The 21,309-nt window shown below is 29.1% G+C and overlaps 3 protein-coding genes across 5 annotated transcripts; 2 read left to right on the top strand and 1 right to left on the bottom strand.

The window, feature by feature from the left end:
* Positions 1 to 971: 971 nt before the first annotated feature.
* LOC107166675 (vitamin K-dependent gamma-carboxylase) lies at positions 972 to 8,861 on the top strand. Its single transcript, XM_015515438.2, has 9 exons — positions 972 to 1,148; positions 1,687 to 1,842; positions 2,028 to 2,193; positions 3,015 to 3,209; positions 3,922 to 4,085; positions 4,958 to 5,184; positions 5,585 to 5,716; positions 6,854 to 7,166; positions 8,243 to 8,861. Exons 1-9 carry the CDS (start codon positions 1,004 to 1,006, stop codon positions 8,710 to 8,712), a joined length of 1,968 nt encoding a protein of 655 aa, XP_015370924.2. The 5' UTR covers positions 972 to 1,003; the 3' UTR covers positions 8,713 to 8,861.
* Positions 8,862 to 9,646: 785 nt separating this feature from the next.
* LOC107166680 (caspase-2-like) lies at positions 9,647 to 13,985 on the top strand. 3 transcript variants are annotated; one of them, XM_015515443.2, is made up of 9 exons: positions 9,647 to 9,834; positions 9,927 to 10,184; positions 10,280 to 10,422; positions 12,350 to 12,485; positions 12,548 to 12,727; positions 12,824 to 13,050; positions 13,111 to 13,253; positions 13,371 to 13,480; positions 13,546 to 13,985. In XM_015515443.2, the coding sequence occupies exons 2-9, from the start codon at positions 10,050 to 10,052 to the stop codon at positions 13,711 to 13,713; spliced, it is 1,242 nt and encodes a 413-aa protein (XP_015370929.2). In that variant the 5' UTR covers positions 9,647 to 9,834; positions 9,927 to 10,049; the 3' UTR covers positions 13,714 to 13,985. The 3 variants fall into 3 exon arrangements, with proteins under 3 accessions (XP_015370929.2, XP_015370931.2, XP_015370932.2); XM_015515445.2 differs by having other exon boundaries at positions 9,647 to 9,841; XM_015515446.2 differs by having other exon boundaries at positions 9,649 to 9,809.
* A 303-nt stretch (positions 13,986 to 14,288) lies between these two features.
* Positions 14,289 to 19,579, bottom strand: LOC107166681 (corepressor of RBPJ and splicing regulator). The gene is made up of 7 exons (XM_015515447.2): positions 19,376 to 19,579; positions 18,759 to 18,853; positions 18,533 to 18,682; positions 15,757 to 15,857; positions 15,443 to 15,618; positions 14,565 to 14,641; positions 14,289 to 14,500 (listed from the first exon to the last, which is right to left on the bottom strand). Exons 1-7 carry the CDS (start codon positions 19,445 to 19,447, stop codon positions 14,383 to 14,385), a joined length of 789 nt encoding a protein of 262 aa, XP_015370933.1. The 5' UTR covers positions 19,448 to 19,579; the 3' UTR covers positions 14,289 to 14,382.
* Between the last annotated feature and the right edge of the window lie 1,730 nt (positions 19,580 to 21,309).

The following is a 21,309-nucleotide window of genomic DNA, read 5'->3' as shown; positions in this document are numbered from 1 at the left end:
TGACTGACGAATAATTTGTCATAAATATTATACAATATGGACGAAAATAAAATAAAATGATGTTGGTATTAATTATCAATAAAATATTAGATAATATATATACTTCTCTATTCTAAGCATTAATACTGAAGTGATCACTAAAAATATTATTGTTTTCATACTGGAAGTTAGTTTGCTATACTATGCTTGTATTTGTTTTGTGATTTTCATAATTTTCACAATATTTAAAATAACTTTCGATCTTTAGTTGTATTAACTGATTAAAAGCTTTTCAAATAAAAAAAATTAAAACTAAGATAGTAATATATTATGCATTATACATAATATATTATACATATATATACACGACGCCTAGAGATGTGCAGTGGACGAATGATATATAATTCATTAGGTGAATTTCACCTCAGTAGCGTATATAGAAATAATTTTTGGGGTGGGCTATAATATATATAGCGACTAACAATAATTATCTAGCACCTAGAGACTACAATATAGTTAACAGTTAAGACTGTAATTTCGGGAGGGGCTGCAGCCCACTAGGCACCCCCCCCTTATATACGCCACTGTTTCACCTACTTATGCACAATAATATCATAATACATATCATTAAATAAGTGTTGAAATGTTTAGTGTTTATTGGAAACATATACGAATATTCCGTTTCGCATCTGATTAAACCTAAAACGACGTCCAACATATTCATAATTTTAAGCAATCATCTCATAATCACACTATTATTATTATTATCATCGCGTACGACATCGCATCGGCTCGTACGCAAGTTGATGCAGGCGCGGTGGTCTTCAATTAAAACACATATTATAATATAATAATATAATTATTATGTTAATGATACACGTCACTATGTCGAGCCACATAACCGTCAAACGTTTCCGATCGACACGTCAATTATTTGCTGAGACGAAAAACGTATTAATAATTATTTAGATCGATCGCTGTACAAACGTTGTGCTCGGCCGGCCCATTCGCACACTTCCGAGCGATGGATGCGGACACGGAAAAATTCGCCGATAAATCGTCGCGAAAAAACATTCGGCTTGACGTCACGACCGTTTGGAAATGGCTGGTATCGTACATGTTTGAGCCCGAAGACGGAGAGTGTCTGGCCGCGTTACGGATAGCTTTCGGTGAGTTTAACGCAACAATAATAAAATTATAAAAATTTTCTTATCGCAATATTATAATGTACAATATTAGGCATTCTTGTATAAAATAATCTACGGAATGTACGCAACTAGTGATCTACGTACAAATGCGAATATTATTCATTTTGAATATTATGGAAATATATTATAATATTTTTATTGTAATACCATGTTGATACATTTAATATTTCATTGCTATTATTTTCATAATATTTTTTAATTAATCACTTTGGATTTTCAAAAAAAATTTATAATGATTTACTTTTCAGTAAAATCAATATTTTTATAATATCCGCTATTAACTTAAAAAGTATCATGGAGATTATCTGACCTTCAGGATCAGGATAAGACGTATACCTATGTCTTGCACAAAAATTATTTTCAAGACGAGGTGGCGAGATTTTACACTTATAAATATTATACTTTGGTCCACGATAACTTATTACTATACCGTTGAGATATTTTGACACCTGTGAATGTAGGCAATTTTATGAAAGTTTTTCAACACTTTAATGGATAGGTCTGCTGATGATGATCGACACGATGGACGAACGGGGCTTTTGCCAGGCCGACAAACGATGGATGGAACCCATGAAGTGCTATTTTCCACTTTTTGACTTTGTTAAACCGCTGCCCGGCCGATGGATATGCTTGGCGTACGTGGCAATGTTTTCCGGTTAGTCACAATCACATAAATGTTTATCAAAATATATAAAAATGTACAATATGTCATATTATATATGTGTGTGTGTGTGTGTGTGTGTGTGCGCGCGCGCATATTTAATATTTATACACTAACACGTTTCAATATTCTTATTTGACTTAAAAACTTTATTCCGTTACTCGTGGTGTACTGTATAGGAGTTCTCGGCATATTCACCGGTTTCCACTACCGAATCAGCTGCGCCATGTATGCGATTCCTTACTGGTACATATTTTTGGCCGACAAGAGCTCGTGGAACAACCATTCGTATCTATTCGGACTGCTGATCGTCATTTTCTCCGTGACAGACGCTCATCGCAACTGGTAAGAAGAGTACCTACCTAAAACTATGTTTTGTCTCGTTCACTATAGTCTATAAAACATGTTATTATAATTAAAGCGTAAGGAAGTAACTTAATTCAAGTTTCGAGTTAATATAAAGAAATCATTTTTTAAATAATTTTATTGTTATTTAACTATGCAATTTATTGTAAGTAATTTATACACGATTTAAGTAACTTTTTTGAAATAAAATTAGGTACTAAATTGCTCGTTACTTTATTTAATTTAATACATTTTATGAAGTAAGAACCGATCGATGTATGTAAATATATCATATACAAATTCGTATTTCACATATTAGGCACTTAAGTAAGATTTTAAAATTTAAAATTATTGTAATAGCTATTTGACTAAAAAGTTTAATTTTAACTAGGTGTTAATTTGAAAATGAATTGTTATTAGAATATCTAATTAGAAATTATGTATTAAAAAATAATAATTGTTACTCTATCTGGTTTTTAAATAAACATTTTATATAAATTCTTATTGTTGGTAGTTATTATACTTAGTTTATGTATCAATAAATATAATTAAGCTCCAATGATATAATAAAAAATGTATTTAATTTTAATTTTAATAGAGTTGCTTTGTTTAACTCAAAATAATGTAGCAAAAAAAAAATAACTCAAGAATAATTTTATTACAACCTTTTAATGGTAAATAGATTTATGTGATATGATATTCAATAACCAGAAACAAACAAAAAAAAAACTTGCCCAACACTTTAATACAATACGTTACAATATAATATTATTATCAAATAAAATAAATGATATTTACACCATACGCGTATTACCCCGAAGGTCCGTGGACAGATGGCTTCGACGAAAAATGCCATCGGACGCGCCATCATTGGTGCCCCGTTGGAACTATCTTCTACTCAGGATACAGTTTTTCATCATGTACTTCGTGGCTGGCCTAAAAAAGTTCGAACCCGATTGGCTGTGGGGTTACTCGATGATGTCATTGGGTCACCATCACGCGTTCACTCCATTCAGGTCTATATGTTATTATAATTGATTTCTTCAAAAACTAATGCATAATATCAGTGGCGCAATTCATGAGTGATCAATGTGGGGTGCAGTAGCATAGCGCTAATCAAACGCTAGCGGGCCCGAAATATGTTTCTATTTTAATGATTCACGACACATTTAATATTAATTTAATGAATATTATGTAGCAGTAATGAGTATGAATGATAATATGTCACCAGCTCACTGTTCATGTATACCGCAGGTATGCTTATGATTACTTACTGAAAATTCAAAATTGTTGATAAAAACTTTTGTTTGTGTGTATTTGACAAATAGCAAGGGTAGACACATATTTTTAAAATACTATACGTCCTACTATATATGGTGTCTACTTGAAAAAATGTATGATTAAAAAAAACAAAAAACATCTAAAAATATTTTATTTTTTTTTAAGGTGCACGAAACAATTTCAGCAATTAATGGACAACCACTTCTATGGGCCTATGCAATCTCTGATACTTGACTAGGTATATGGGAGAGAGGGGCTTTAAAAATTTCACTCATGGGCCAAAATGTTTAATTACGCCACTGAATATTATACTATCATAAATTATAATAGATTATTCAATTCAGTCGTTCGACCCGTTGCGAACATTAACCTAACTAGCGTAGTCCGCCAATGATACGTATAGTACGTTAATAATACATTTTTCTTTCGCCCCTCAAACTGTCGCAGGTACTTTTTCTCAGCTGAATTCATTGATCATTGGATTGTGCACGTCGGAGGATTCCTCATCGATTTGTTGTCCGGATTTGGACTGTGTTTCCAGTCCACTCGACCACTTACTATCGTCGTACTACTCGCTTTTCATGGTATGAACGCAACCATGTTTACTATAGGTGAGTATACCGAAAGAGAAAGACGCATGTGATTTCTTTCTTACACATATATTATATTATATCTTCATGCCTATATAGACGACAATGAGACACTCCAAATTGACAAACCAATTAATTATTTATTGCGAGTGTACCTATATAGTTTTATGATGGTATTACGGTTACCTCTATTATGTATTTATACAGTGTCCCATGAGGATTTGACCATGGCGACGTCTCCCAAAATAATCGTAATATCGATATTCTGGTTTTGTAATAAGACTTACAGAGATAAGAACTAAAATTATTTTATTTTTTAATTTATTTTAATGTTTTTGTAAAAAATCAAAAAAAATCTATTTTTTTATTTAATTATTTCCAAAAAAATTAAAGATATACATTTTGTAGAGTTTTATTTTACTGAAAATATTGATGTTTCAAAATTTTATTTCATTAATTTCTTGAATTTTAATATTTTTTCTAAAAACATTAAAATAAATTAAAAAATAAAATAATTTTAGTTTCTATCCCTGTGAATTTTATTATAAAACCAAAATTTTGATATCTCCATTATTTCGTGAGTTATCGGCGTTATCGCAACTGGTAAATCCTTGAGGGACACTGTATATAGTATTGGGGATGAAGTTTTTAAAAATGTATTTAAATTGCTGTACGAATTAACTTTACAAATTTTAATTCTTATTGGGATAAAACTCTTTTTCTTACTCGTAAAAAAACAATGATAATTTGCACTCCATTCAAACTTTACTTTCTATACTTATCATAACTTGAAATTTATTAATTATAATTATTGCTATTATAAAACTGCACGTCTGCACGGCGCTAATGAAATAATTATAATATAGCGTTCCCATAATATTATATTTGAACAGGTATGTTTCCATACGTTTGCGCCGCAATGATACCGGTATTTTGTGATCCAGCGACGATGTCTAAAATTTTACGGACCACTGTAGAAAATTTCTGGAACGATAAGTCTGAACCAAAGTCCCCCGTCTACAAACCTCCAACTCGGACCAAACAAAACGCCATCGTCGCGGGAGTGTGTGTGTACACAGTCTTGCAATTATTTTTACCGTATTCGCATATAATAACACAGGTAATTTTTTTCTGTTTTACTTCAAAATAATTCACTGTGAAATAATTACTATTACGTAGTGGTAGTTATGTTTATGTAATACTACGGACATTGGTCACATAATTTACGTATCTATATGTGCATTATGACGAAAATATTGAGTACCGATTGGCTATAACAAGTCATTTTTTTCAAAAAATATTATGTTTGAAAAACAGACTCAACTAAGTGATAGTTTCAAACTTTTATAATGAAAAAAAACTTTATTAAAAAAAAAAAAATAATACAGAATCGTTTTTCATCGTATTATGCTTAGCGAGATGTTTAATGAAGCATTTTTACGTGCTATTAAAATCTAACCTGTGTTCGCCATAGGTTCATCACCCTTGGCCTATAAGTTATAACATTACATTTATTTCAGGGTTATAACGGATGGCGAAACGGATTGTACGGATATTCTTGGGACATGATGGTGTACAACGTGGACGTGGCCAAGATAGAAGTTAAGGTGTTTGACCACGTACGCCGTGAACAATTCTACTTGGATCCGAACGTAATAATATGCCCATTAAATTATTCAAGTATTGTATACAATGCAATTGAGCCGAATTAATTGGTTACTGTGTAGATTATTTATATATTACAATATTATTATGAACATCCGGTATTTCTACTCTAGTGGATAGATTTTTCAGTAGTCCACCACTACGTATACATTTTTAATAATGCGTTTGTGCATTTTGGCGTATACATATATTAATTACGTATTACAATTTGTGCCACATCTAAAAATTAATTAAGTAACTTGCGCCTAAGTTGGTAAAATATATCGGAGATATCCTTTCTGTATAATGATCTGCGCTGCAATCTTTTACCAAAACAAATTGTGATCTACTGATTTGTGTCACTCTAAAATAATTAGTAATTTTTTTTTTAAAAACTAATTTATATACTTACAGAGTGATTTATTTAGGTGGCATCACTTATTATTTGAAATAGTTTCAACTTTTTTGAAAATATTTTTCACTATAATATGATTTAACAACAACAAAAAGATTATTTTTAATTTTTAATCTTTGATTATTTTATATTCTGGAGCAATATATTTTTCTGAGTATTTTAGTCTTTAAAGATCAAATTTCCGATAAGTATAGATGTATAATTCATTAATTATAAACATTTAAAGTTTGGATGAACGGAGTAGAGTGCTAAAAGGGTAGGTACTTCAAAAATGTTGTTCACTTATCTGCACTTCTAAGCTTTAAATGCATATAAAAATGAACTACTTGTCCAAACTCCTGTATTTGTATTGAATAATATTAAGAGACATATGATATAGAGACACAAGAGACGTTTAATTTATTGCGATTAATTTCAACCTCATGAATAATATACAAATAGTTCCGTATAGGTATAACTTGTACTTGTATATAGGTAAGCCGAACGATTCTTATAAACATTGACTGCGAATCTTACATAGGATAATATTTCGTTCATCTTAATTTCGTTGAAAATTAAGCAAATACGACCATTAAGTATACGTTTGAAATGTTTTGCCATACATTTTTCGATTAATTTACAAATTATAAATCAACAACCTACAGCTACTAGAATATACACATTGTATACCTACTTTAAAACTTTGAAAACAGATAATATTATATAATTAATATAAAACGTCACCATGTAGGTCTGGACAGACAACAGCAAATGGATGTTGCACGGCGATATGTTGAAGCAGTTCGCGAGGTGCGTGGCCGCTAACATGCCTGAAAGACATGACAATATGTCCGTCAAAATGGACATCTGGGGGTCACTCAACGGCCGGTTTCACCAGCGACTGGTTGACCCAAACGTGGATATATTGCACGCTCCTTGGTCACCCTGGTCATCCGTGCCCTGGCTTATGCCGTTGATCCGGCACTTGGACAGGTGGCGGCCTTGGATAGTGAACGCAAAACGCAGCACCGATGACGATCTACTATTTTTTGCCGATTTTCCAGGTATGAACATAATAAAGCATCTGACATTTAGTCCTTATTTTTTGTATTCGTGATTTTCCTCAAATTATTATCCTTAGAAAGTTTGATTCAATTACAAGAAACATCATACATACATTTTAAACTGTTATAAACTTAAACTCGGAAATTTTATTTATTGAACATTTTTCAAATCTGTCAATTTATTCATATAATTAATCGCAACTTTATAATAATAACATAAAATTCAACCCAATGACACGTGCCTAGCGATCACTCTTATTTCATACTTGCTCAACGCACTGACCTTTACAGACGTCTCCATAACTATCTGTGACATATTCATCTCTATCAACCCTTCACGAGTGATCTTGATCCGGTACTTATTTATGCTCTGTTTAACAAGTAGTTACAGTCAAACTCAAACCGCTGAGATGGGTTGAGTGAGGGGGAATAGGCCCCCGTAACTTTTATTTCAATATTTAAGATCGCATAGGCATAAATTATACATTTTGATAATCGAATAGTTCGTAGTACGTGTTAAAAGTCAGCCATATCCTCCCTCCCATTCTTGAAAAAATCATTTTACCACCACTGATGAGAATTGACTATAAAACGTACATACTTTTTTCGGTGACCCGCACGTGGCACACAACTGTTTCCCATGTTTAATCAACCACCTGCAGTAGCCAAAACAAAGTAAACGATGCCATACACACAAGTTGGCGACCATAACATAGTCAACAATTATGATGAGTATAATACAAAGAAGTAGCTCCGATAACTATAAGACTTATAGTATAAGTATTGCAGGGTGAAGAGTAATATTAGAATTAAAGAAAGAGTCGTTACATAATATCGCACGTCACTGTCATTACAAATTGTATTAATCTGAAACTGTTGGCGTTCAGTGAGCTGAATACTGATTTGTCGGTGTATCATTTCTGTCATGGCAAACACCTCCTTCTCCCCACAACGTCACTCAACAAAAGAATTTCGATCGATCTTAGTTGTGTCTACAAGATATCGCACTAATTTGATCGTGATTTCAGATTTAAAAAGTACCTATTCGTCTTAACGTTTTGTCCGTCTACATTTAGGCATGACTGTGATGAACGTCGCTGACGATCAAGAAGAGATCACCACCACGTTGGCCGTGCTCGAAGGTGCCGTGTCCGTCCATGAATCATGGACCGGAGGTGGAGACGATGACGGGGCTGTGCGACTAGTGTCTGGCGAAGCGATGGACGTGACTGGCCGACATATAGTGACCACCGTGAGTGCGACGCCGTCGTGTTATGTTTTAGCAGCGACGGTGGACAGAAAAGGCGATGGAGGCGGTGGTGGCGGTGGTGGCGGTGGTGGCGTTGGAGGTGGTGGTGACGTTAGAGGTGGTGGTGGTGGTTGCGTTGTCAGTGGCGGCAGTGGCGGCAGTGGCGACGGAAGAGTATCAACTAGATCCGCTGCAGTCGTTCGCGATCGTTCTGGCTGTTCTGATGCTTGTTACGCGTTCGTATTACACACCATAAGAGACGCGTTTTCCGCTTTTTTCCCCCGTGCCGCCGTCTGACCACAAACACGATAGAAATACAACTTTTCTAATCCTATTAGAAATGCCCGTAGTTTGCGATTTGATCAACTTTATTCTCACAGAAGCCAAACTATAATCCTTGTGCATACCTACCTATTAATTTAAATAAAAATAATATTAGTACATTATTATAATTGCGTACTTTTATATACCAATCCATTCAACTGTGTTAAATTAATATATCGTTTTAATCTACAGATGGTAAAATGCTCATGTATATTATTATTATATATGATTAAAATAAATAAATTGTATTTCTAGCTTTTGTCTTCTTAACGCTTAAAATACCTATACATGTGGGCGTAACTACTAACTAGAAAGAATCCCAAAAAACCAATGATCAAGGTAAGCCGTCGCGTGAAGGAGCAAAACTCTCCATACTCTCCATCATAAGCAAACATTATTTATAAGCATTTGTTAATTGTTATTCGAATTTTGACACTCGTCAGTCACGAAAATTTTTAAATTTTTTAGAGTGTGAAATGTAGAAAATATTAAATTGTTATCGTTAAGGATTTCACATTTAAAACAAGGTTTTTCATAAATGGTTTCTAGTAGTTACTATAGTTAGTACTACTATATCTTAAAAATCTTTAAATAAATAGATAAATAACTAGATATATCTTTAATCGTCGTTGTATAACATCTACAACCGTGGATCAAATACTAAAGTATTAAGAATGATTTAAGATTCCTGAAAAGTGAAATGAAAATTTAAGACAAATTCACAGAAGTAACGTCTTCATGACACTGTCGGGTGACTTCAGCGCTCATTGTGGGAACCATAAATAAATTTTGGGTTTTGTTGGCAACACCGCCAGATTCAGTCTTAGCTGTTATCACTTATCATACAATACATTTAGCAAGTAACGTTGTGCACAGTACACAATAAAATATAATATATAGATTATAGATTAGTATAATACACATGAGGCATGACTAATATATGAGTCATGTTTTATGAACAATGTTCTACTGTTCACTGTTCAGTAGTCAGTACCTAATATTTAGTAAGTAAAAACTAAAAAGTATTAGTGCTTGTAATGTTCACGGCTGTGCAACTCGATGGGCAACAGGTAAATTTTAGTAACAACAGACGAGGTAACAAGTAACTATTATTATTTATCATAATATACTATTATATCCATGTTTGTGATTTACCAGTTTACTAATTACTATTTATTTTCTATTAGTCTATGACATTAGTGATTGATATTGAACAGTTACTTCAAGTGTTGTTTAAATTACCTACAAACTACAATAATACTTACTTAACTTTGAGTATATTACACTATTATTGAATTTGCTCAATCATAATGGAACAACATCATCGAAAATTGATTAATAAGCGTATGTCAGAATTAGTATCCGTTACTTTTGACTTAAAATCTATCGTAGATATTCTTTTTCAAAGAGTTGTTATCAATAAATGGATGAAAGATTATATTTTGGTAAGACATTTTAATTTAAATATAATCTTCTCTAACACATAACAATATGTTATTTATGATTTACAATTATTTTAATTTAAACTTTATTGTTATAGGGTGATGAGGGAGAATCATCTAAAACAACAAAATTGTATGAAGTAATTCAAGGACGAGGACCTGAAGCATTTACAAATTTATGTAAAGTATTAAAAGAAACGGGCAACATAAAAGCTTACGACATTTTAACGTCCAAAACATGGTACCTCCTACTTATTTATGCTAAAAAATTAATTTGCTCTTATTGATTGAAAAACTATTAATACCTACATTTCTATTTTAAATTGAATTGAAGTCAATTGCTTTTTAACATTTTACAATATCTCAATTTACTTTTACTATCTTTGTCGTATGGTTTATGGTTTGCATAGTGCATATACTAGGATACAATCAGCTTATAATATTGGTGTATAAGCCAAAAGATGGTTTTTCAATCATAAAACATATACATATATTTCAAAAATTATTTAAATTTTTATTAAATTAAAATATGATAGGTATTATACTAATTTTGCCATTATCATAATTATAACCAATGAAATATTTATTATTTTTAATACCTATCTATTATTTATTCATAAATTTCTGTAAAAAAGTCCATAAGGTATTGTTTCATTTTTAAAAGTGTCTATTATTTAAGATAATTATATTAATTGTTAATTTGAAGGTTAATTACATTTTTCGGTGCACCGTAACTCCACACATTTTGTAATATATCACCTCAACTCCGCATAAAAGATTTTTTTTAACTCCTTAAATCCGCACACATTATAAAATAAATATATTATATACACATAATATGTATTTATTATTGTATTAATTTATTAATTTTAAATACAATATATTATTATGTTATTAAAATTAAATAAAAATAATATTTGAGAGTAAAAAGGTTATACCAGAAACAGCTTAAACAGCCTAATTTAAACAAATAAAAATAATAATAATCATGATAAAGACAATTTATAACAAATGTATATTGTCGTTGTCGGAAAAATAAAATATAAAATATCTAATGTAAATTAAAATTAAATTGCATTAAATGAAGCTAAATTCTTTAGAAAATTATACCTATCAATTTGGTTGTCATTATATAATTCTATTTTTTTGTTTATAAATCATTTTGTTTATTGTGTTCTAATTATTATTGGTGGAATTCATTCATATATAAGAATCCGTCTGCTTGGTTAATACATTTTTGATGAAAACTCCAATATTTGGATGTATTGAAGTAAATAAATCACCAAATTTGGCATGAAAAGACTCACAGTTGTTTATTTATTTTAACAATTATATTTTAAACAACTACTACTCAGAAAATGTATAAAGAACTGAATTAGTCCCGTAAACGTTACACACTAGGAAAATAAATTTATTGGATGTTACCTATAGGCTATAATATGCCATCTGCCATCAATTTTATATTATATCAGTTTTATAAATACCTTTGGAGTTTAAAATATTTTAGAATGCGGAGATATAATACGTTTGTTTTTTCAACCATACGGAGTTACAGATTTACAAAATATTTCTATTCATACGGAGCTACGGTGCGTCCATATTTTTGTTAGAAGTTTTTAAGAAATTATATAGTACAAAATATGGAAAAAACTACTTTATCAGGGGGGGGGGGCTTATTTTGAATTTTTATTTTTGTTTGCTAATAAGTGAAAATGATGGCATAATGAGAATTTTATAGAAACTTTCATACTATAGATATTTGAAGTTGTTGTTTTTAATTTTTATCTATCCTAACAGCATATTTAGATCCTGCAGAATCATTGGCTCACTTGGGTAGTTTAATTCAGAAACATATTCCTCAATTTGTTATATAAAACTACCTTAGTAGGTCTATAAAGCGTAAAATCAACAAACTTAAAATGGCTATTAAATTAAAATTCATTTTCCTCAAAAGGCAAAATACTGATACTACCTTACATAGTCTTTTTCATTATACAAAAATACATTTGCTGGTTGAAATAAAAATTAAAAAAATTAATTACTTGGTAAAATAGTTATATATTATACAAAATAGTAAAATCATCCACAATTGTGTTAATTATTATAGGTTTTTTGTTTTATTCTTTTAGAAAATAAACTATTATTTACTTTTTATTCACATTTTTCAGTGATGAAGAGGAAGATCAATTAAGTTTATTGGACAAAGAATTTAACAAAATCATTATAGATCATGACGACTCATATGTGACAGTTCATCCTGAACATAAACTCATGAAACATTATGAAGCAAAAGTGAACACTCATGTATGTTGATTTTAATGTTGTGTTAAATTTTAAAACATTGGATTGAACATACATTTTTACAGTTTAATTGTGGGGCTTATCCAATGGAATCAAATCCCAAAGGACACGCATTGATCTTAAATATTAATAATATAAAATATAGAGATGAAAGAAAAGGATCAGATGTTGATATGGCAAATTTAATAAAATTATTTAAGGGCCTTGGATATATTGTTCACGCAAAAGTAGATTTAACTGAAAGAGTAAATAACCAAATATTTATTGATTAAATTAAAATTAAGTATAAGAAAAAAATGTCTTACAAAATATTGACTTTTAAATTGTTTTTTTATTTGTAGCAATTCAAGAATGTTATTAATGATTTCATTAGTGTATGTGTAAGTGAAAAAGCTAACTCTATTGTTGTTTTTATAATGAGTCACGGTGAAGCTGGAAAAGAGTCAACCAGATCATCAGACATATTGGCTGCAGATGGCATTACAATAAATACGGACTGGATAATAGAACAATTTGTAGTCAATTATGTTAAACATATACCAAAATTATTTTTTATTCAAGCGTGTCGGTAGGTTATTATATTTTTTTGTATTTTTGATACCTACAATAATTACTTTGTTTATTTAAGAGGAGATAATAGTGATTTTGGTTGGAAGTATCACGATGGTGAAAACAATCGTTTACATAAGGACAGCGGCACTTTATCCCCATATACCACAATTTTTGAACGGCGTTATAAGGATGTATTTATAGCATATGCCACTATTCCTGGTAAATCGCAATCATTATAAAAGCTATTGAAATATTATGATGATTCATTTAAATAATATGATCTCTTATAAAAACTTGATTATATAATTAATTTCATAATTTTATTTTTATATTCAGGGCATACTGCTAAACGTGATCCAATAGAGGGATCATGGTTTGTACAAAAATTGTGTGAAGTATTTCGTAAAAATGCTTACAACACAAATTTGAATGAAATGATGTTAATGGTAAATTATAATTTTTCACCATTATATTATTGTAACAAGGCTGATATTTTTCTTATATACATTAGGTTGACAATGAAGTAGAACGACTTAACAGCATCCATCATGGATTTCAAACAGTAGAATGGTGTTTTAGAGGTTTCAATAAATGGTTTTTCTTTAACCCGGGCGTCTATCAAGATAGTTCAGATCCTGAAACCATAGTGACTACTTCAACCAATCCTACTGATGTTTAAAAACGAATATCATTTTTTAAATTATAACTAACTATTTAGGAAAGTTAATGTTAAGACTGAACATTTTTTTAAATATTTTTATACATATTTTTTATGAGTTTATTTTAAACATTTTCAATACAACTGAGTATAAATTTTGTAAAAGTTTTCTACTATTGCATTTTTCAACCTTGATATTTGTATTTTCCATATTCATAATAAATAAATTATAATAAATGTTAAATGTATTTTTATTATTCAAAATTAAATGCATTAAAGAGTTTATAACTTAATGACTTATTGAATTTTTTGAATTGTTTGTTTACCGTCTAAAGCTAGACACATTGTACAATGTATTTTTGGTGTACTCACTAACAAATAAAAAGGATCAAATAATGCTATTTTGATAAGACCCGGATTTGTTGATGATATAATAACATCCCGTTGTCTTACAAAATATTGGAGGATATGGAATATTAATTCAACTAGATGACATTAAGTTAAACTATTCTCAGTCAAGTTAGAGTTAGGTTAGGATGGTATTGAAAAATGAGTTGAATATTATACAGATAATTTTGAATACAAAGATTCTGTACTATTTTAGAATAATTGTGTACTTTAATATAGTATTATAATGCATATATTTATGCACATTAAATACACAAAACAATTTATAAAATGTCAACTTAATTAATCAGAACTATCACTTTTTTCTTTTTTCTTTTTTCTTTCTTTTTTAGAAAGTTTTTCTTGTTTTGAAATCAACCTTTGTTCCTTCATCATGATTTTGTCCATTCTATCCAAGCGTCTAAAACAAAAATTAATAAAAAAATTAAAGTAATGTATATTATAGTAAAGTTGAATTAATTTACTTGAGTAATTTCATTTTCTTCTTTCTACTCAATGTTCGAACATACATAAATAGCTCTGTATCGCTATCATCGCCGTTCTGAAAAAAATTAAAAGTCTACTAATACTCATGATTTTTAAGGGCCCAAACAGACGACCGGATTTTGCCGGCCGGCGTTTCTGCCGTCCGGTCGATTATACACACCAGTGTCCACCAGCCGGCGAATCAGTATTATTATTATGGTATATTCATAATATTATTTTAAAAACCCGGTAGAGTTAAAAAGTTAATAAAATATTTTTTGATTTCAGTACTTATTGAAAAATTATAATACGTACTTATTCGATTAAATTTTAAACTTGTGCAGTGATACATTTTGGAAATGATCTACCTAGTACACCAAATATAACATGGAATAATTTTAAAATTAGTTAAGAGTTTGAAATAAAGTAAATATTTTTCTTTCGAGCTCAGTCTGTTGGTAGAGTGTGTTCAGTTTAAGTTTTAAAAATGGATTCAAAAAACTCTAGCGATAATTGCACTTCAGTTTTTAAAAAAGAAAAAAGGATTGAAAATAATGTTATGTAAGAAATGAAACAGATTTTGGGTGACCGGACGGCAAAACGTCGGCCGTGTGTTCATTCATATTATTTTATATATATTTTACTGTGACCCGGCAAGGGTCCACCAGTTTTTTGACGGTCGGTCGCCGTGCTCCTCCAAGCGCGGTCCCTGGTCGAAAACTACACCAGAGCCAGCGAACTGAACAAACTAACCGGCCGGCAAAAAACGTCACTGTCTGTTTACTATCATCTAACTCTATATAAAAAAACCGGACTGCCGACGCCGGCCGGCAAAATACGGTCGTCTGTTTGGGCCCTAAACAATCCAAAAACTTACATTAAATGATATTTGTTGTTGGGTTGAAGCAGCACTTTTTTTTAATTCCAAACCATCTTCACGCATTTGTTTTATTAATTCTTGTGTTTTTTTATTAGCACTAGAACCATTTGTTGCTGCATTACTAGTAACAGCTTCAGATATACTAGCTTGGTTAAACAAGGTGCATTCTTTGTCTATAAAATATTTAAATTTTATTTTATTGCACTAGAAATCTTTAATTAATTTCCTACTTATATATATATTGGGTCAACTATGATTCAAAAATTAATTTAATATATATTATTTAACAAAATACTTTGAAATTTACTAACCAGTATTAATATGACCCCATTTGTGGCATTTTATGCATCTCACATTCCTTACTTGAATACCAAATGGCTGGTCGCGAATTTCTTGATCTCCTTTACAGTAACTATACAGGAAAACATTTATTAGTAAATTATGACTATGTAGTTTTTAATTTTATCCCACAAAAAATAATATTAATGGTAATATTTCAACTGCATGTTAATTGATTCAAATATTTTTGTTTAAGAATTGGGGAAGTGTTTACAAAGATTCGGAGGTAGTTTGGCCAGTTTGGGAGATGTTGAAATTAAATTGTATCAGTAAAGATGAAAATTGATACTTGCATTTTAAAAACAATAAAAACCATAAACATAGGATGAAATAATAATAATAATTATTTATTTATTTCGGTAGTATATAGTTAGTAATAGGTAGTAATAGTTATTTATATAGTGCTGTATGTTATGTTAATATTAACACTTTGTGATACTTTTTTATGTAAAATAACCAAATTTAAGTTAACTTAAAGTTTCCAAAATTGGTGACATTATTGAATAGAGCTATATAATTATTTTAACAGTGATGAAGGCTGAGCATAAATCAGTGATCACAAAAACATTAACAATAAATAGAGTCAAAAACTATTTAAATTATACTTTAGCTGACTTGCCAAAATTAAAAATACTTCATTAACATCAAGATAAAGTTATAAAAAATTAAGTGCTCAAATGCATTTTTAAAAAAAATGCAAGAGGTTAATATACTTATTAAATATCCGTTAAAACCTACCTACTAAGACCACATTATTAGTCACTTATAAAGGTTTACTTTACTTTAGCAACAGTTAATTGACATTTTTAGCAACAACTATATCAAATCAAAAATTATGCAAATCAATTTTTAATTAATATAATACCTTATCATTATTATATTTGTTTTATTTGCTTAGTATAATTGGATGAATTACATTTCTAATAATTAAAATTACACAGCAAACCAATTCTGATGATTGTAGTCTTAAATATGGGTCTTGGACCATAGGTTGAAGACCACTAGTTTAGGTGAGAATTGTTTACCTAAGACACAGAATACGTTTAAAATTGAATATAAGAAACTCAAGCAATTCCAGGTATGCCTAACTGCTTATACATTATATAAGATAGATAAAAATGTACATTAGAAATAATACAGATAATACCTTTATAGTAAAATGGATTAACTAACAAAATATTCCCATTCTATATGTAAATGTTCATATGCACCTACATATTATGATACATAAAGGGTAATATAAGAAATAAAAATTACCCATTTTAAGATTATATGTTACATCCAAAATGTTATCAAAATGTACAATCATTTATTCGAATTGCGGAAAAAAATCCCCGACCCTAGGTAAAAAAATCCCCAGACCGCAATATTACTCACAACCTCATGAAAATAGTTGAACATATATTTTTAAACGTTAATTAACACCTATTCACAGTAAAAACATATAATGATATAATTGTTTGTAGTTTTTTGAAATTTTCAACAAATGTTTATATGATGTTTTCTATGTAGGAATGTATGATAACATTTTCAAAATATTTTAAATATTTTAGAGCTATTTAAAAATCAAACATTATGATTATGACTTTATATATTAGACAAAAAACTGTTGACATTTTTAAATGTAATTATAACGGAAAACAAAAATAATTAATACCAAAAATTACAAACATTTTCTAAAAATGCAAAAAATTTTCAATTTCTATAGCTAGAAAACTGCAAATTTAAAACAAGGTTTCTCATAAGTAGTTAAAAAAAATCTAAAAATCTAAAAAAATATCTATACATATTTACTCTAAAATACTCTATGGGACATACTTAGTACTTGGTATTTTTTATAGATATTTTTAGTTAAAATTATAAGGATAAAAAATATTTAAAAAAATTATTTTTTTAATAAAAACTTTGTTTTTCTAACAACTATATTAATTTATTGAATGATATAATATAATAATATAATATACGCATTTGTAATTAAATATTAATAATGTGGTAATTATAGATACCAATTAACATTAAAAAATATTTGTGAATGAGGTTGTGAGTAATATTGTAGTCTGGGGATTTTTTTTCCGATTACCCATTTATTCAGTTGAGTGGAGAAAAATACTAAATTCGATATTATATGATTTGAAAACAGATTTGGTACTTTTTTTATCTTTAACTTTTGACTAACCATGTTCAAGTACAGAATATTTACTTTTTGGTACTTTTCTGTTATCTCTACTACCGCTTGACATTTAATTGATAATTTTGATGACTTTTTGTTTTATATTTTAATAACTTTTCACTGCTGCGATAATTTTAGAATTTGTAATTTGACGTTTTGTGATAGTTTTGATGATTTTATGTTTTATACACGATTTAAGTTGGTACTATCTTAAATTGTGGTTTTATACTATAACTCTCCACTGCTGTGATAATTTATGTGATTGCTAATAATAAACGTTATACTAATATACATTATTACATAAATGCAATTCATGATGTGTATTATGTATTAAAATACGGAACTATCTGGATAGTACTATAGTAGTCGAAATAACAGAAGGCATCGGTAAGGTAGTCTAGATAACAGAATTGAGAGTCGCGGTAGTAGGGATAACAGAAAAGTACCTACTTTTTTAACAATAATAGAGACAATACTATTTTAGATAGGTAATGCTAAAACAAAAATTATTACTGATATCACTAATATCTACTATATATACAACATTAATAACAATTTTAGCATTTTATAGTACTTACTCTTCTCTGGGGGCATTAAATTTTCTTTGCCACTCAAATTTATATTCAGGCTCATTATCTTCACGTTCTCTTTCTTTTTTGGCACCCGGTGGTGGTTCATACATAAAATTTACACTCAACTTATCCTTACTTTCTTTTGATAACAATGCTCTGGAAATATAAATATAATAAATAAATAAATAATATAAAACAATGAATATAATATAATTATAATAAAGTATTTTACTTGTTGTTGTAAAGATCTTGTTCTTTTTCATATTGTAAACGTAATTCTTCTTGACGTTTTTTGTCTTTATCCGATTTTTGTTCTGCCATCCATACCTACAAATTGTTTGAATAATTTTATTAGAGATTCAAATTGTAACATTTGAGAGCATTTAATAGCCTCATGTTCAGTCTTGATCTTAAAAAAAAATGATAACATACCAAATTTGATTTCAGTAGTAAAGATTTCATGTAATTACTTTAATATCATATTGAATTGACCTAATATCAATCATTATGTTAAGAAAATTACATTTGTATCCTATTAGGTTGCTTACAATATTTAATTATTAAGTGAGTAATAAGTATTTTTATATTTTAAAATTTAACATTTAGACATAACTCCTCATAAAACTATATTTTTTATGGTTCTAATAATATATTAATTTAGCAATAATAATTTTATATCAATAAATTTACATTGTGATAATAAAAATACTTCATAAGTTGTATGTAGATGTTAATTCATAGTTAAAAAATAATTAAATTGTATTTCATTAAAAACTAATGACTTATTATGTTTTATTGTCATTTTGTTGGAGACGTTATGCACCTACAGTATTTTGAAGAAAAACTTACTCGTTTTAAATTATCTCTTGACGCTGGATGAAAGAACTTTTTACACATGTAATTATTGAAACCCTTCCCCATTTCGTAAACAATTTGAATGTATTTGGTACTACGAAATATAAAGTAAAGACCCGTGTATTGTGTAAAGTTAATAATAATAAACACTAAACAGCAATATTGAATGATTCTGTTTTCTGTGATTACTGATTTTTGTAGTATTATTTGGATGATAACATTAATGTACCATGTAATCAAACCAAGAGTGGGGCTATATATCAACCAATGATAAGAACAAGTTGACACTTAAGAGATTATATAAATAGTTGTTTTTACTCACGGATAATAGATACACAGAATAGGTGAAATTTCACCTATTCTGTGGCAATACTACGGACGACAGGCGTATTCAATATATATTTTCATCTTAGAACTTAAATTGATTTTTAATTTAATGTTTCCTTTACCAAATTGGTTTTTATTTTTTTAATAAAAAATATACCTATACTATAAGTAATATTTGTAATTAATTAAATAAATAATGTGTTAATTACACTAATTACAATCGTGATTTACGATTTTTAATATTTTTTAGCTACAATAAGAACAACTCATAAGGAACCTTGTATTAAATTTTCAAGTTTGTTTGGTCGTCCAACATTTTTTTACCGACACTTCAAAAAAAAATTCTCAAAAATTTCAGTGGTCTACTGGTCTATAAATAACTCAAAAATTTTTGAAAATTAAACTGTATATAGATAGCACTACCATAAACATTTGGTGAAAATTTCAAGTATTTACAGTGATTAGTTTTTGAATTACAACCACATAAAAAAATCGATTTTTTTGAAAAATGTTGGAAAATGTTTACTTTTGACCTCTATAAAATGCACCAAGGATCTTCACTTTTACATCGGAAACCACCCCCAAAGTTTGAAATCGAAGCATTATTTCGACTAGTTATGCTGTACACAGACACAAAAAAAAAAAACTCACATCATTGTAAAATCAATACATTCATCACTTCGTTCAGAATCTTTTTTTTTTTTTTTTTTTTTTTTTATTCATAAAGTTTTACTGACGAATGTCATCTTAACTTACTGTTAATAACATTATTTTTTTTTAACATTTAGAAAATAAATAACAATTAAAAAAAAAAATACATTAGTGATATAAGATACAAATGACTACATATATGTAATATTATAATAATATTATAATTTCTTATTAAATTAAATTAAATTAAATAAATTAGTTATAGGCGTTATAGCAACAAGTCGTGGGGACGTCCACGCTTGAGTCGTTCAGAATCTAAAATATTATAATAAGGTTTAAATACTAGTTATTTTAATATTAAATTCACATACAATTTATGTTATTATTTTTTTCATATTTTTAGTTGATTTTATTTTTATTTTGATGTTCATTAATTGGCTTCTTAAATTAACTTTAAAATCGTTTTCCAAAAAATGTTCACTACAAATATTGTACTGGTCTTATGATTCCATTTATCTTTTCTCCGGCAGGCATTACTCCAAACATGGCATAGTTTTTGATCTTTTGGAAATGTATTATGTATGATAAGATATGTTAGAATTTTAAATTCTGAACGGAGTGATGAATGTATTGATTTTACAATGATGTGTTTTTTTTTTGTGTCTGTGTACAGCATAACTAGTCGAAATAATGCTTCGATTTCAAATTTTGGGGGTGGTTTCTGATGTAAAAGTGAATATCCTTGGTGCATTACAGAGGTCAAAAGTAAACATTTTCCAACAGTTTTCAAACGAATCGAGAAAAAAAAAAAAAAAATGACAGAAAAACTGGAATTATACTTCATTAGCGGGCTAGCGGCTGGAATGCGGAGGTTTATTCTGACGTCACGCTTCTTTGAAACCACGCCCCCCAAACAACACAATGCTTCGACCGTATGTCTATTATCCGTG

The sequence above is a fragment of the Diuraphis noxia genome, unplaced genomic scaffold, assembly GCF_037042655.1.
Source record: "Diuraphis noxia isolate RWA-SAM2 unplaced genomic scaffold, SU_Dnox_SAM2 contig0002, whole genome shotgun sequence".
NCBI classification, from domain to species: domain Eukaryota; kingdom Metazoa; phylum Arthropoda; class Insecta; order Hemiptera; family Aphididae; genus Diuraphis; species Diuraphis noxia.
This window is presented reverse-complemented; position numbering and strand designations above follow the sequence as displayed.